At 40.2% G+C, this 13174-nt stretch overlaps 1 protein-coding gene across 2 annotated transcripts in view; it reads left to right on the top strand.

The window, feature by feature from the left end:
* Positions 1 to 13174, top strand: part of TTF2 (transcription termination factor 2) — a 44517-nt gene that overhangs the window by 19207 nt on the left and 12136 nt on the right. For both annotated transcript variants that reach the window (XM_007119382.4, XM_007119383.4), the window contains exons 10-17: positions 932 to 1051; positions 2657 to 2807; positions 5323 to 5428; positions 8340 to 8521; positions 9406 to 9559; positions 9887 to 9978; positions 10793 to 10875; positions 11283 to 11416. In XM_007119382.4, coding sequence (XP_007119444.2) covers positions 932 to 1051; positions 2657 to 2807; positions 5323 to 5428; positions 8340 to 8521; positions 9406 to 9559; positions 9887 to 9978; positions 10793 to 10875; positions 11283 to 11416 — 1022 coding nt within the window. The remainder of the gene's footprint in view (positions 1 to 931; positions 1052 to 2656; positions 2808 to 5322; positions 5429 to 8339; positions 8522 to 9405; positions 9560 to 9886; positions 9979 to 10792; positions 10876 to 11282; positions 11417 to 13174) is intronic.

Genomic DNA, 13174 nt, shown 5'->3' with positions numbered 1-13174 from the left:
AAAGCTTGTTAGTGATTCGGTACCCAGGGTTTTTACTGGGGGCTGGTCACATAGGCAGCTTCAGGCTGGCAGGTACTGAAATTTCAGATTCCAGAAGGAAAGCAGGTGTTCAGCATAAACTGTACTGTTGGTACAAGCAGTTTAGGCACAGAGAGACACTCTTACCCAGTCTGGGAATGGGGGGACCCCTCCTGAAATCCAAGTTCCCAGATACCAGCCAAGGGCCAGCCTTGTAAGCTGGCCTTCCAAAGGAGAGTAGTCAGCTGCTGTGTTAGCTCTGCACAGTGGCAGAACCAGACTGAACCAGAGCCCATGCTGTGACATTTTACTTCTGCTTACGTCAGAACGAGTATTTAAACTGTTAAAAAGGGGATAATAATATTTTATAGGGTATAAATAGTAAATTGGATAAGCTCAGTAACCAGCACAATGATGGTACCCAAGAACTGCTAATTTATGACCTTTGATGAATAAATTAAGGGGATGGAGGACTGTCTTTGAGTTAACTCTAAATCCAAAAGTGTGGTAGTAAAGTGGGTGGTAGGCTATATCTACTGGACCTTTTTGCTTTGGCAGGGAAATAAATAAGAAGACTAGGCAACATCATCAAACAGAGGGAGATATCAATGAATGTATTGGATAAGTAACAATATAACACGGAGACTCGAATAAGATCTAAATAATAAGTTTTAAATTTTACAAAAGTCCTAGTAAATGTCTTTGACCTAGATCTCAAAATAAATAGCAAGAGTTAGTGTTCATTTTAATAAGAAAGACAAAGGCTTCAATAGAGGAGACAAAGCATGGTGACTGGAATGGCACTGACAGCAGGGGACCAGGGCTGGTGTCTGCCCGGGGCTGCTTCTCTTGAAGCTGAGCTGATTCTTTGCCCTAAATAGTTACCTCTCCTATTTGTGTTTTTATTTTCCAGCGGATGATATGGGGTTAGGAAAAACCCTGACAATGATTGCACTCATCCTGACCCAGAAGAATCAAGAGAAAAACAAAGAAAAAGACAAAACCATGGCTTTGGCTTGGCTCTCCAAAAATGGTATTCAAAAACCTGCTGTTTCCTAAATGATGTGAGGCAGCGGAGAGTGGAAATTTTTTCAGCCATGAAAGGATGCCTTTGGTCATATTTAATTTATTGGAAAACTAGCATTAGACTACTTTCCTATAGTATCATTTCTGACACTGAATATGCTAACTAGAAGTGATCATTTTTTCCTTTTAATATAAGGTTAGCTTGACCTGTGATTAGGAACAATTTTATGGAGAAAGCTAAGGCTCCAGAAAACTTAGTTTAAACCTAATGATTATTTTTGTTAATGTTGAGGATATAACTATAGGATAGATCCAAATTAGTTAATATATTATTTTTTGAAAGAAGATCTGTGACAAATTCAGATTTTAGCCACCATAGCAGACACTGTTTTCCATGTTTCTGAACTTCCAGAAGTTTCCAGATTCTAGATAGTTTCTCTTATTTCAACCTCTGTTTTTAAAATGTAATAAATGTATAAGTACCTTAAAGGTCCTATATATTATGTAGAGCCAACACCACATGTAAATTGCCAGGTACACATGTACATTTCTCAGTTGGTTAGATAGTTAAGGCATCTGTAGCCATCTGCTCTCAGGGCCTTTAGTGACCACTGTTGCAGCTGGACCCTGTGTCCCTGTGTGTAGTAGCAGTATGTGCGCACCTGCACACACACAAAGGATGGGGGGCAGTGGTACAAATACTCCGGCACTAACTGGTTCCGAAGTAATGTTCGCTTGTCTTAGGGAATTTTGTACTTATACTTTAATGTGAATGTAATTAAGTTATGCTTTTCAGAGAAAAGTAATAATACTCCCTTGTAATGAATCCACTCAGGATGAGTTAGGAAATGATCCAGCTTCTGCATTCTGGCCACTGTGAAAGCACATTGGGGTTTTTTGGGTTTTTTAAGTGAAGTCATGTGCTACCCACTTTCCTCGCCCTCTTTAGCCTCTCTCTTCCACTTTTATAGGGGAAAATAAATAATGGTTTTGAGTTAAAAGATTATTTCTTTTGTTTTCTATTCTACTTCATGCATACTTCATTTTATTGCACTTCACTTTATTGTGCTTCATAGATACTGTTTTTTACAAATTGAGGGTTTGTGTCAACCTGTGTTGAGCAAGTCTTTTGGCGCCATTGTTCCAACAGCATTTGCTCACTTCGTGTCTCCATGTCACATTTTGGTAATTCTTGCAATACTTCAAACCCTCCACCAATAAAAAGAGTACGACTTGCTGGAGGCTCAGATGATGTTAGCATTTTTAAGCAATGAAGTATTTTTAAATTAAGCTATGCACCTTTTTAAAAAAACGTAATGCTATTGCACACTTAACAGACTATAGTGTAGTGTAAACGTACCTTTTATATGCACTGGGAAACCAGAAAGTTTGTGTGACTCACTTTATTGCGATACTCACTTTATTGCTGTGGTCTGGATCCAAACCCGCAACATCTCCAAGGTATAAGCTATGTGTAGAAATAGAAGCAGCAGTTGTTAAAAATATTGATTGAAGGAATAAATGTCAGTCAAGGGAAAGAGGTAATGCCTTTAAGAAGTTAAAACTATTTAATGAGTGTAACGAGGTGTTGATTTTCTTTTCCCCTCTCAAGACTCCTCTGAGTTCACTTCCCATGGAACACTAATCATCTGTCCTGCTTCCCTGATCCATCATTGGAAAAATGAGGTGGAGAAACATGTGAGCAACAACAAACTAAGAGTCTATCTCTATCATGGGCCAAACCGGGATCAACATGCAAAAGTGTGAGTGCAGAAATACTGCAGTCAGTATGAGGTGCTCAGCATCTTGGCTTAGGGTGCCATTTGACCTTACTTGCTCTCCCTGACATTTCATTTAATCAGGGCTAGTGGTATTTGTGAAGACCAGAAGCACTCTCACCACCAAACAGCCTTCACCTGTGCTAAGAGGTGCATCTTGAGACAGAATGGTGTTCTGCTGCTATATCCTGTCCCTATCCTCCACAATCTGCCGTGAGAGTTAGCCTGAGATGCCTGTGTTGTCAGCCAGGGAGCAGCAGCGTTCCCCTGGTAAAAGGGGATATGTCACAATTATTTCATGAGTGCTGAATTTCTTTTTTTTAAAATAAATTTATTTATTTTATTTTATTTATTTTATTTTTGGTTGTGTTGGGTCTTTGCTGTGCGCAGGCTTTCTCTACTTGCAGTGAATGGGGCTACTCTTCCTTGTGGTGCGTGGGCTTCTCATTGTGGTGGCTTGTTGTGGAGCATGGGCTCTAGGCGCCGCGGGCTCAGTAGTTGTGGCACTCGGGCTTCGGTAGTTGTGGCTCATGGGCTCTAGAGCGCAGGCTCAGTAGTTGTGGTACATGGGCTTAGTTGCTCCGCGGCATGTGGGATCTTCCTGGGCCAGGGATCGAACCCGTGTCCCCTGCATTGGCAGGCAGATTCCTAACCACTGTGCCACCAAGGAAGCCCATGAGTGCTGAATTTCTGATTCCAAATTCACATTCTTTTTCTGTTAGTGTGAATGGACCCAGCTCAGTGTTACAGAGCATCTTGATATAATATTAATGATTAGTTGCTATAGCCTAGTTATATTTTTATGGCTTTATTTTTCATATGTGAACCATCTAAGAAGTTTTAGATTCAAAAGTTTAGGATTAAATGTAAAATAGATAGCTAGTGGGAAGCAGCAGCATAGCACAGGGAGATCAGCTTGGTGTGTTACCTAGAGGGATGGGATAAAGAGGGTGGGAGGGTGACTCAAGAGGGAGGGGATATATGTATGCATATGGCTGATTCACTTTGTACAACAGAAACTAACACAGTATTGTGAAGCAATTATACTCCAATAAAAATCTGTTAAAAAAAAAAAGTTTAGGATTAAGCCTAACTGAATTCCTGAAGGGGGATGATCAGGAAGGAGGAAAGAAAATGTTTCCCCAAATGGTGATTATAGTCCTAGTCTTTGTCTTTTGGTTTTAAAGGACTTGTTTTTTGTTCTTAATTGTGATATGATGGTCTGGGTTGAACACATGCTGATCTAGTCAAGAACTAAGTTGTTTCTGTTTCTAAGTAATCTCTCTCCCCAACCTCTGATACTGGATATTTTATCTCTTAAAGAACAGGGCAGTAGTCTCTCATGGGTAAATTGCCAGCTTGGTGACCCTCAGTCTTAAGGGCACACCAGCTCTCATGACTGATAGTCATTTCAGCAGACGAAAGCTATTAGGGCAGCAATGGCTGTCCCGCATGCCTTCTTCGGCATGGAGTACTGTATATTTTTATTTAGAAGTCAATTGCATCTTACATGATTTGCATTTTGATCATACTGGGTTTGATGTTCAGAGTGCACTAGCTGACTGATTGGAATCACTCTCAATTATACATTTTTATATGATGGTAAGGCAACATGTAGACATCGCTGCCTCTCCAAATACATTTTTATCAAAAGTATTTATTGAGGGGCTTCCCTGGTGGCGCAGTGGTTGAGAGTCCTCCTTCCAGTGCAGGGGACACGGGTTCGTGCCCCGGTCCGGGAAGATCCCACATGCTGTGGAGCGGCTGGGCCCATGAGCCATGGCCTCTGGGCCTGCGCGTCCGGAGCCTGTGCTCTGCAACGGGAGGGGCCACAACAACAGTGAGAGGGCCTCGCGCAAAAAAAAAAAAAAAAAAAAAAAGTATTTATTGAAGTTCTCTCAGGTACACAATATTAAGCTTCCTTGGAAAAAGAATTGTGCTTTTCATTAAGAATATTTACATGTAAAGAGTATAGGTGAGGTAAACTGAAAGTGTATGACGTATTTTTATGCCCAAATGTCAAAGCTAGATGAATGGGTTTTCACAAATCCATTACAGAATGAGGAGGAGAAAACACCATTGCTGTAAGATGAACAGTACTTCAAGGGTTTCTTACTTCCTTGGGACTTTAGTGTCATCTGTGTCAAATTAACTACATATTAACTTCCAACCCTATCCGACTTTCTGTTCTTGCCAGATCACTTCAAGCTTAATATGACCCCGCCAGAGATGATCTTTTCTGACTTGGCTGGGAAGAGGGAGGCTGTTCTAGTTATAGCGAATAATCTGTAAAAATGACCAGTGGTAAGCAATAAGGAAGTCAGGTGTATAAAATTTACCTCTCCAGAGTCATGTGTGTGTGAATTAAGGACATAAATTAATGAGTTCTGCTGTCTATCCTTCCAGCCGTAGGCATTTTTGTGAAGGAATCAACTCTGTCTCTCATTGTCAGAGTCGTGGCGGGATGGTTTAACTTTTGCTCTGTGTTATATCTATGCAGCCTCTCCACATATGACATCGTGGTCACTACCTACAGCCTTCTGGCCAAGGAGATTCCCACAAAGAAGCAAGAGGGAGAGATGGCAGGTGCAAACCTCAGTGTGGAGGTGAGGCGTGGGTGCTGCCAGGGAAGTAGGGTTGGAACCGCGGATCGTTTAATAGGAGTCTTTTCACAGCATTAGAGATGGCAAAGGTACCCTCCCGTAAGGTCATGAACATTTGAACTGTTTCACCTGTGGAAACAGAGAGTTCTTTCCTCTGTCCCTTCTCTTTTACTCTACTAGACAACCTCCTCAGCAATAAAGGTGGAGATGGTACAGTAGTTTGCTGTGTTTTAGAAACAATAACTACATTGCAGTTGTGGTGGTGGTCGTGTCACATGAATAAAGGAAAGCTTCACTTGTTACAGTGTTTATTTGAGAGTTCTGGGGGTATATTCTCAGGATGTGTTTTATATTTCGTGTTAGGACTTGTATTTTCATATGAAGCCATTATTCCCTGCCTTCCTCCACTTTCCAGGAAAAGGAGTTGCAAATAATAAAGCCACAGTGGGCCAGAGGCTAACTGGTAACCAGGGGAAAAAACCTGAATGTTTGTTGCTGTGTCCAGGGTAGTCTCAGTTACATAGAGTAGAGGCTTTATTGCATAGATATTGTGGGCTTTTTCCCCCTGAAAATACAGTGTTGTTCCAAGAACTACCCTTTTGCGTATGCTTTTATTCTTAGTACAGTAGGATATTCACAGCTTTCTGTATTTGGGGAGATCTCTAGAATGCTTCTCCATCTCATGACCAACTCTGCCTTCTCTCGGATGATTAACTTTTCAGATTGCTCAGTAATTCCTCTTAGCTTTGAGGCTAAAAACCCTCATCCCTTTAAATGATATATTAGGCCTGTTACGGTCTTGCCCTGCCTGTGTGGCCTTCTTCCCCCACACCCCAGCCCTCCCAGTGGCACCCCACGCTCAGCTGTACCAAGGAGTGTACTTCCGTCCATGATCTGTCGTGCTCTTGTGCCTTTGTTCTCCCTCTGAATGGAATGCTTTGCCTCCCCCTCTGGTTAAATGCATCTCCTAGCACCTTGTGCTTGCTTATGTCACCGCACTCCTTTAATTCCCCAAATATTGAGTATCTACTGATGCCAAAATCTTGGCTCTCTGCGCACCGATGTCGAATAGGAGTACGCAGACAGAGTCTGGAGGAGAAAAGAAAGGATAGTCTTATTCTTTGCCAGGCAAAGAGGGAACACAGCAGGCCAGCACCTCAAAAACGCTCCCCCCACCCCACCAATCCCTGGGGAATCAGGAGAAGTCTCATAGGTGGGGCTCGCAGTCTGGGGTAGGTGATAAGGATCAAAGTAGTGAAGATCTTGCATTTTTCTTCTTCCTGCATTATTTCAAAACAGTCGCAGCTGGCATCAGTCAACCTGGTAATTGGGTCCGTTCTTCGTCTCTGGGTTATCCGCCTGCAACCTTCTTTCTGAAATGCAGAACGCTACAAGGGGTGATTTGCTACAAGGGAGTGTAGGGAGTGTGAACACCAGGTGCAGGATGTAATTCACACAGAGTCAGAGTGTTAGGGGTTAGCTTTGTGAAGGACAAATCTAGTTAGAGACACTACAGATTAGTAACAGTTAAAATAAAACTAGGATTGATTAACTCTTTCAGACCAGTTTATGCTCCTTCTCCACTCTGTTCATTGTTCCCTTTATTTTCCTTGTTATCCAGAGAGGAAAAACCTCATTTCTATTTTTGTTGTAACACTACCCCATGCCAGATGCTATTTCAGGTATTAGGGATACAGCAGTGAACAAGACCAACTAGATTCCTACTGTCCTGTATTGAATTATCCAGTGGGATTTACTATATATACATTGTGTGTAATGATCTTTATGCTTGTTTTATTTTTTCTCCCCTGCTAGATTGTGAGCTCCTTGTGGGTAGGAAATGTTCTTTGTGTCTGGCTTAGTATTTTATATATAAAAGTAGATTTTTATGTATGTACCACATCTTCTTTATCCATTCATCTGTTGATGGACACTTAGGTGGCTTCCATGTCCTCGCTATTGTAAATAGTACTGCACTGAACATTGTGGTGCATGTATCTTTTTGAATTATGGTTTTCTCCAGATATATGCCCAGGAGTAGGATTGCTGGATCATATGGCAACTCTAGTTTTAGTTTTTTAAGGGGCCTCCATACTGTTCTCCATAGTGGCTGTATCAATTTACATTCCCACCAGCAGTGCAGGAGGGTTCCCTTTTCTCCACACTCTCTCCAGCATTTATTGTTTGTAGACTTTTTGATGATGGCCATTCTGACCGGTGTGAGGTGATACCTCATTGTAGTTTTGATTTGCATTTCTCTGATAATTAGTGATGCTGATCATCTCTCCATGTGCCTCTTGGCCCTCTGTATGTCTTCTTTGGAGAAATGTCTGTTTATATCTTCCAGCCATTTTTTGATTGGGTTGTTTGTTTTCTTGATATTGAGCTGCATGAGCTGTTTGTATATTTTGGAGATTAATCCCTTGTCAGTCACTTTGTGAATATTTTCTCCCATTCTGTGGGTTGTCTTTTCATTTTGTTTATGGTTTCCTTTGCTGTGCAAAAGCTTTTTTAAGTGTCATTAGGTGCCATTTGTTTATTTTTGTTTTTATTTTCATTACTCTAGGAGGTGGATCAAAAAAGAGCTTGCTGAGATTTATGTCAGAGAGTGTTCTGCCTATGTTTTCCTCTAAGAGTTTTATAGTGTCCAGTCTTACATTTATGACTTTAATCCATTCTGAGTTTATTTTTGTGTATGGTGTTAGAGAGTGTTCTAATTTCATTCTTTTATATGTAGCTGTCCAACCACTCTTGGTTTCTTAAGCTTAATTCTTATTTCAGTGTACCTGATCTAAGCCCTCAAACTTGAAGGTAAGAGCGGGTCTTTGATACTTGCTTCTTATTTTCCCTTATCTTCTTGATGACATGCATGTTTTCCCATACTCTTATTGGATTTCACCTGTGTTTCTTCCAGGGTATCTCATCACCTTTGCTTCGAGTAGTCTGGGCTCGAATCATATTGGATGAAGCTCACAATGTTAAGAATCCCCGAGTGCAGACTTCTTTGGCTGTGTGTAAGCTCCAAGCCCAAGCCCGTTGGGCTGTCACTGGAACCCCCATTCAGAACAACTTGTTGGACGTGTATTCACTGCTGAAGTGAGTAAAACTCTTTGGATTATGTAGATGTGAACCCTGTCGGTAACGCTTCATAATTATTTCATATCTCATATCTCCAGTGTGTACCAGACTATCTTGTGTAGCAGATGGCAAGCCTGTCAACCTTTGAAGGGCAGAAGAATTAATATTTATGAGATATAATCTGTGGATTGGCTGATATAGGACTTTGATGTATATGGAAAAATAAGGGACCAATTAAATTAAAGGAAACAACAGTCAACTTTCTTCAGTCCCAGGAATGTTTTGGGCTTCTTCTGCTTTAAAACATATGGCCTGGGGACAGGACTACAATTTATTTGAAGCAAACAGAAAAGAAGGCTGATTTTAAAATACTTGTTTTAATTCAAGTCAGCTCATAAGAGGATACAGAATTTCTTTACTAGCCTTTGAAGTTTTAGGAATGAATGCTAGCTATTGGTTATATGGCCTGTTGTGACGATATAGACGTTGTTAATGGGAAAATTCACATTTTTATAATGTGGTTTTATGATGTGGTTGTTGACTTGGATCCTTTTGTTCTGTCTAGCAGAGTTTTGCTATGAAATTGACGTTTACAAATGATTGAATGACATGTAAAATCTGAGTTGCATATCACCTTATATCTATCTGTCTTTGAACCTTTCCTCCATCCGCCACCAGGGAAGCCCAAATTCACATTTTTATAATGTGGTTTTATGATGTGGTTGTTGACTTGGATCCTTTTGTTCTGTCTAGCAGAGTTTTGCTATGAAATTGACGTTTACAAATGATTGAATGACATGTAAAATCTGAGTTGCTTTTCACCTTATATCTATCTGTCTTTGAACCTTTCCTCCATCCTCCCATGCTTCTTTCCTATCCTCTATCCTTCTCCAATGAAAAAGATTTCTCCGTTGTTCACCATTTGATGAACTCAGTCTGTGGAAGAGTCAGGTTGACAATGGTTCAAAGAAAGGAGAAGAACGGTTAAATATTTTAACCAAGAGCCTTTTGCTGAGGAGAACAAAAGACCAGCTGGACCCCACCGGCAAGCCCTTGGTAATCCCATTGACACATGTCCCTGGGGGAGGCCAGGAAGGAGGGCGACCATGTCCTTGACTCGGCTTGAACCGCCATCTGCTTTGCTTCAGGAGCCTCTGAGTCTCCCATTTTCCTAGGAGGAGGCCCTCGGGTTGCTGTCCTGCCCCTCGTGTCACAGCAGTCCCGTGTGCAGTGTATTAGAGCAGTCCTGTTTTCAGGGAAGGGTGGGAGCTGCTGTCCAGAACCTGACTAGATTTCTGGTGCCAACTCTGGGGAGTGTACTCCCTAATGTTCAGTTAATTTGTATAACTTCATCCCAGCTGCTTTTTTCTTTTACTCTTCCAGGTGGTGCTCCCCCAGCGTAAATTTCAGTTGCACCATTTAAAGCTTTCTGAAGATGAAGAGAGTGTTTATAGTGTCCTTTTTGCAAGATCAAGGTGTGTGCAGTGAAGAAGCACCTTCTCACATCTATTTTATTCTTGTTCTTGCTTGGGAGTGAGTCGAGGGTCAAGGTTCCTCTAACTGTAATTATGATATTATTGACAAGTTGGATATCTGTGTTCCTTTTGTAAAAAACCTCCCTTTCTCTCTCCTCACCTCTCCTCAGCTCACCTTTGTCTCACATACACATTGAACCTGTTCTCTATTGGCTTCCTTGCATAGAAGGTCTAGGGTGTGTACACCAGGTCTTTCTGTTCCTCATGGGGCTGTATTAGGAAAGTATATCTATTTGACCTTTGACCTGTTACCCAGCCTCTCATTGGAACTTTTAAAAAACTGCTCAGTTATCCTTCTTGTCATCTGTCCTTTGCACTTGCTCTAAAGCTCTTATCCTTCCCTGAATTCCAGATTTCTACTCTCCTATTTGGTACCTCTCACTTCCAATGTAAAGAAGTTTTTTCTCTTTGTATACCTTATATTTATTAATAAATATTATAATAGTATATTAACTTATACTAATTAATATGTTATGTATTACATGTTAATATTAAATTGATATTAAATATAATATTAATGTTTGATATTAATCTTTGTTAATATTTATTAATCATTTTTAAGTGGTTTGGCTTTTAAAGTAATTATTTTTTATTACCTTTGCCCAATGCTTGCTGTGAGCCTACCTTCATTTAACAAGTTCGCTTTTATAATTTTTCAAGGTTCTACCGCAAACACAGTTAAACAGTGACCATTGTAAACCTGTTTGGTCTTAGCGACCATTTTATGTGCATTTTCATTTTCGATCTGAGGCAGGTCAGCTCTGCAATCCTATCTAAAAAGACATGAAAGTGGGGGCAGCCAATCTAGAAGAAGCCCTGATAATCCATTCAGTAGAGGTAAGCAGTGGGACACTCATAAATACAGAAAACTCATGAAAATGTGGATGCAGATTTGGTAAACTTAAAGAAATGGGGGGGGGGGGTCATGAATTCTTGATTGCAGAGACTTGACCTTAGCTTGGAACCTCAAACCAAAGTAAAATCTACTGACGTTCAAGCACCAAACCTGGTGATCTAAACTTCTTTTTAGTTATTTTCAAAATCTGTTTGATTAAAATACAAGTAGGTCTATAAAGAAAACCAGTATTTCGTACTTCTCTAATTGGTAGAGAAGTGAGCTAAAACTATATGATTGAACCTCAGATCAAAGAAGTTTAAAATCTCCTCATTTAGTTCACGGTTCTTCCCCATATTTCTGTTTTAAACCCTGTACTGTTTCCTGTGTCTGTTTTCCTTCTTGGAAGTGGCCCAGGAGTTTGGGTCCAGTGGGCCTGGGCTCTCCGTGGCAGCAGACTCGCAGACATCTAGCGCCGCCCATATACTGTCACAGTTGCTCAGACTCCGCCAGTGTTGTTGTCATCTTTCTCTACTGAAGTCGGTAAGCAAAGCTACCTGTGTGGGACCCCAGAGGGGCCTGTGGAGAAGTCCACCTCAGTCTCCTGAAACTGGGATCCAGTCTGCTGGATCAAGGAAAATGGGGTTTGAGCGTGTTTTGTTTTCTGGTGGGATAGGAAAGAGAAGACTCTTTATTTTACTTTATTTTATATTAATCTTTATTGATCTTGAGATAATTCCCATGATGTTGAGAACAGTTTTATTATTTATTTTGTTTATTATTTTTCTTTAATTAATTAATTGGCTGCACTGGGTCTTATTTGCGGCATGTGGGATCTTCATTGCGGGGTGTGGGATCTTCTTAGTTGTGGCATGTGGGGATCTTTAGTTGCAGCATTTGGGATCTTTAGTTGCGGCATGCGGGATCTAGTTCCCTGACCAGGGATCAAACCCAGGCCGCCTGCATTGGGAGCATGGAGTCTTAACCGCTGGACCACCAGGGACATCCCTGGTTTGTTTAAATAAGCTTTATTTTAGAATAGAAAATGGCGTCTTGTTAAAAAGGAAGCCATATATGAATACTTTGGTATTTTAGGATGTCATAAAGCTTATTTAGCTACTAGTGTTAAGTCTAGGTATGAAAACTCAAGTATTTAAAGTTGTCTTGATATTGGATAGAGGCACATCTGTAATTAGGAATATGTTATAGGCAGAACACTCTGACATAAATTGCAGCAATATTTTTTTGGATCTCTCTCCTAGAGAAATGGAAATAAAAGCAAAAATAAACAAATGGGACCTAATTAAACTTAAAAGCTTTTGCACAGCAAAGGAAACCATAAACAAAATGAAAAGACAACCCACAGAATGGAAGAAAATATTTGCAAACAATGCTACCAACAAGGGATTAATTTCCAAAATACACAAACAGCTCATACAGCTTAATATCAGAAAAACAAACAACCCAATCAAAAAATGGGCAGAAGACCTAAATAGATATTTCACCAAAGACATATAGATGGCCAAGAGGCACGTGAAAAGATGCTCAATGTCACTAATTATTAGAGAAATGCAAATCACAACCATAATGAGGTCCTCACCTCACACCGGTCAGAATGGCCATCATTAAAAAGTTGACAAACAGTAAATGCTGGAGAGGGTGTGGAGAAAAAGGAACCCTCTTACACTGTTGGTGGGAGTCTAAATGGGTGCAGCCAATCTGGAGAACAGAATGGAGGATCCTTAAAAAACTAAAAATAGAGTTACCATATAATCCAGCAATCCCACTCCAGGGCACATATCTGGAGAAAACTAATTCAAAAAGATATATACACCCCAATGTTCATATTCATTACAGCATTATCTACAATAGCCAAGACATGGAAGCAACCTAAATGTCTATCAACAGATGAATGAATAAAGAAGATGTGGTGCTTGTGTGTGTATATATATACATATATATATATGTGCATACATATGTGCATACATATAATGTAATATTATTATTACTCAGCCATAAAAAGAGAATGAAGTAATGCCATTTGCAGCAACATGGATGGGACTAGAGATTATCAAGTTAAGTAATCAAAGACAAATATCATATGATATCACTTATTTGTGGAATCTAAAAAAATGATACAAATGAACTTATTTACAAAACAGAAATAGACTCACAAACATAGAAAACAAACTTATGGTTACCAAACGGGATAGCGGAGGGTGGTGAGGAAGGGATAAATTAGGAGTTTGGGATTAACATATACACACTACTATATATTGAATAGGTAAACAACAAGGACCT

The sequence above is a fragment of the Physeter macrocephalus genome, chromosome 4, assembly GCF_002837175.3.
Source record: "Physeter macrocephalus isolate SW-GA chromosome 4, ASM283717v5, whole genome shotgun sequence".
Classification (NCBI taxonomy): domain Eukaryota; kingdom Metazoa; phylum Chordata; class Mammalia; order Artiodactyla; family Physeteridae; genus Physeter; species Physeter macrocephalus.
The sequence above is the reverse complement of the archived record's forward strand: the minus strand, read 5'-3'. Positions and strand labels throughout refer to the sequence as shown.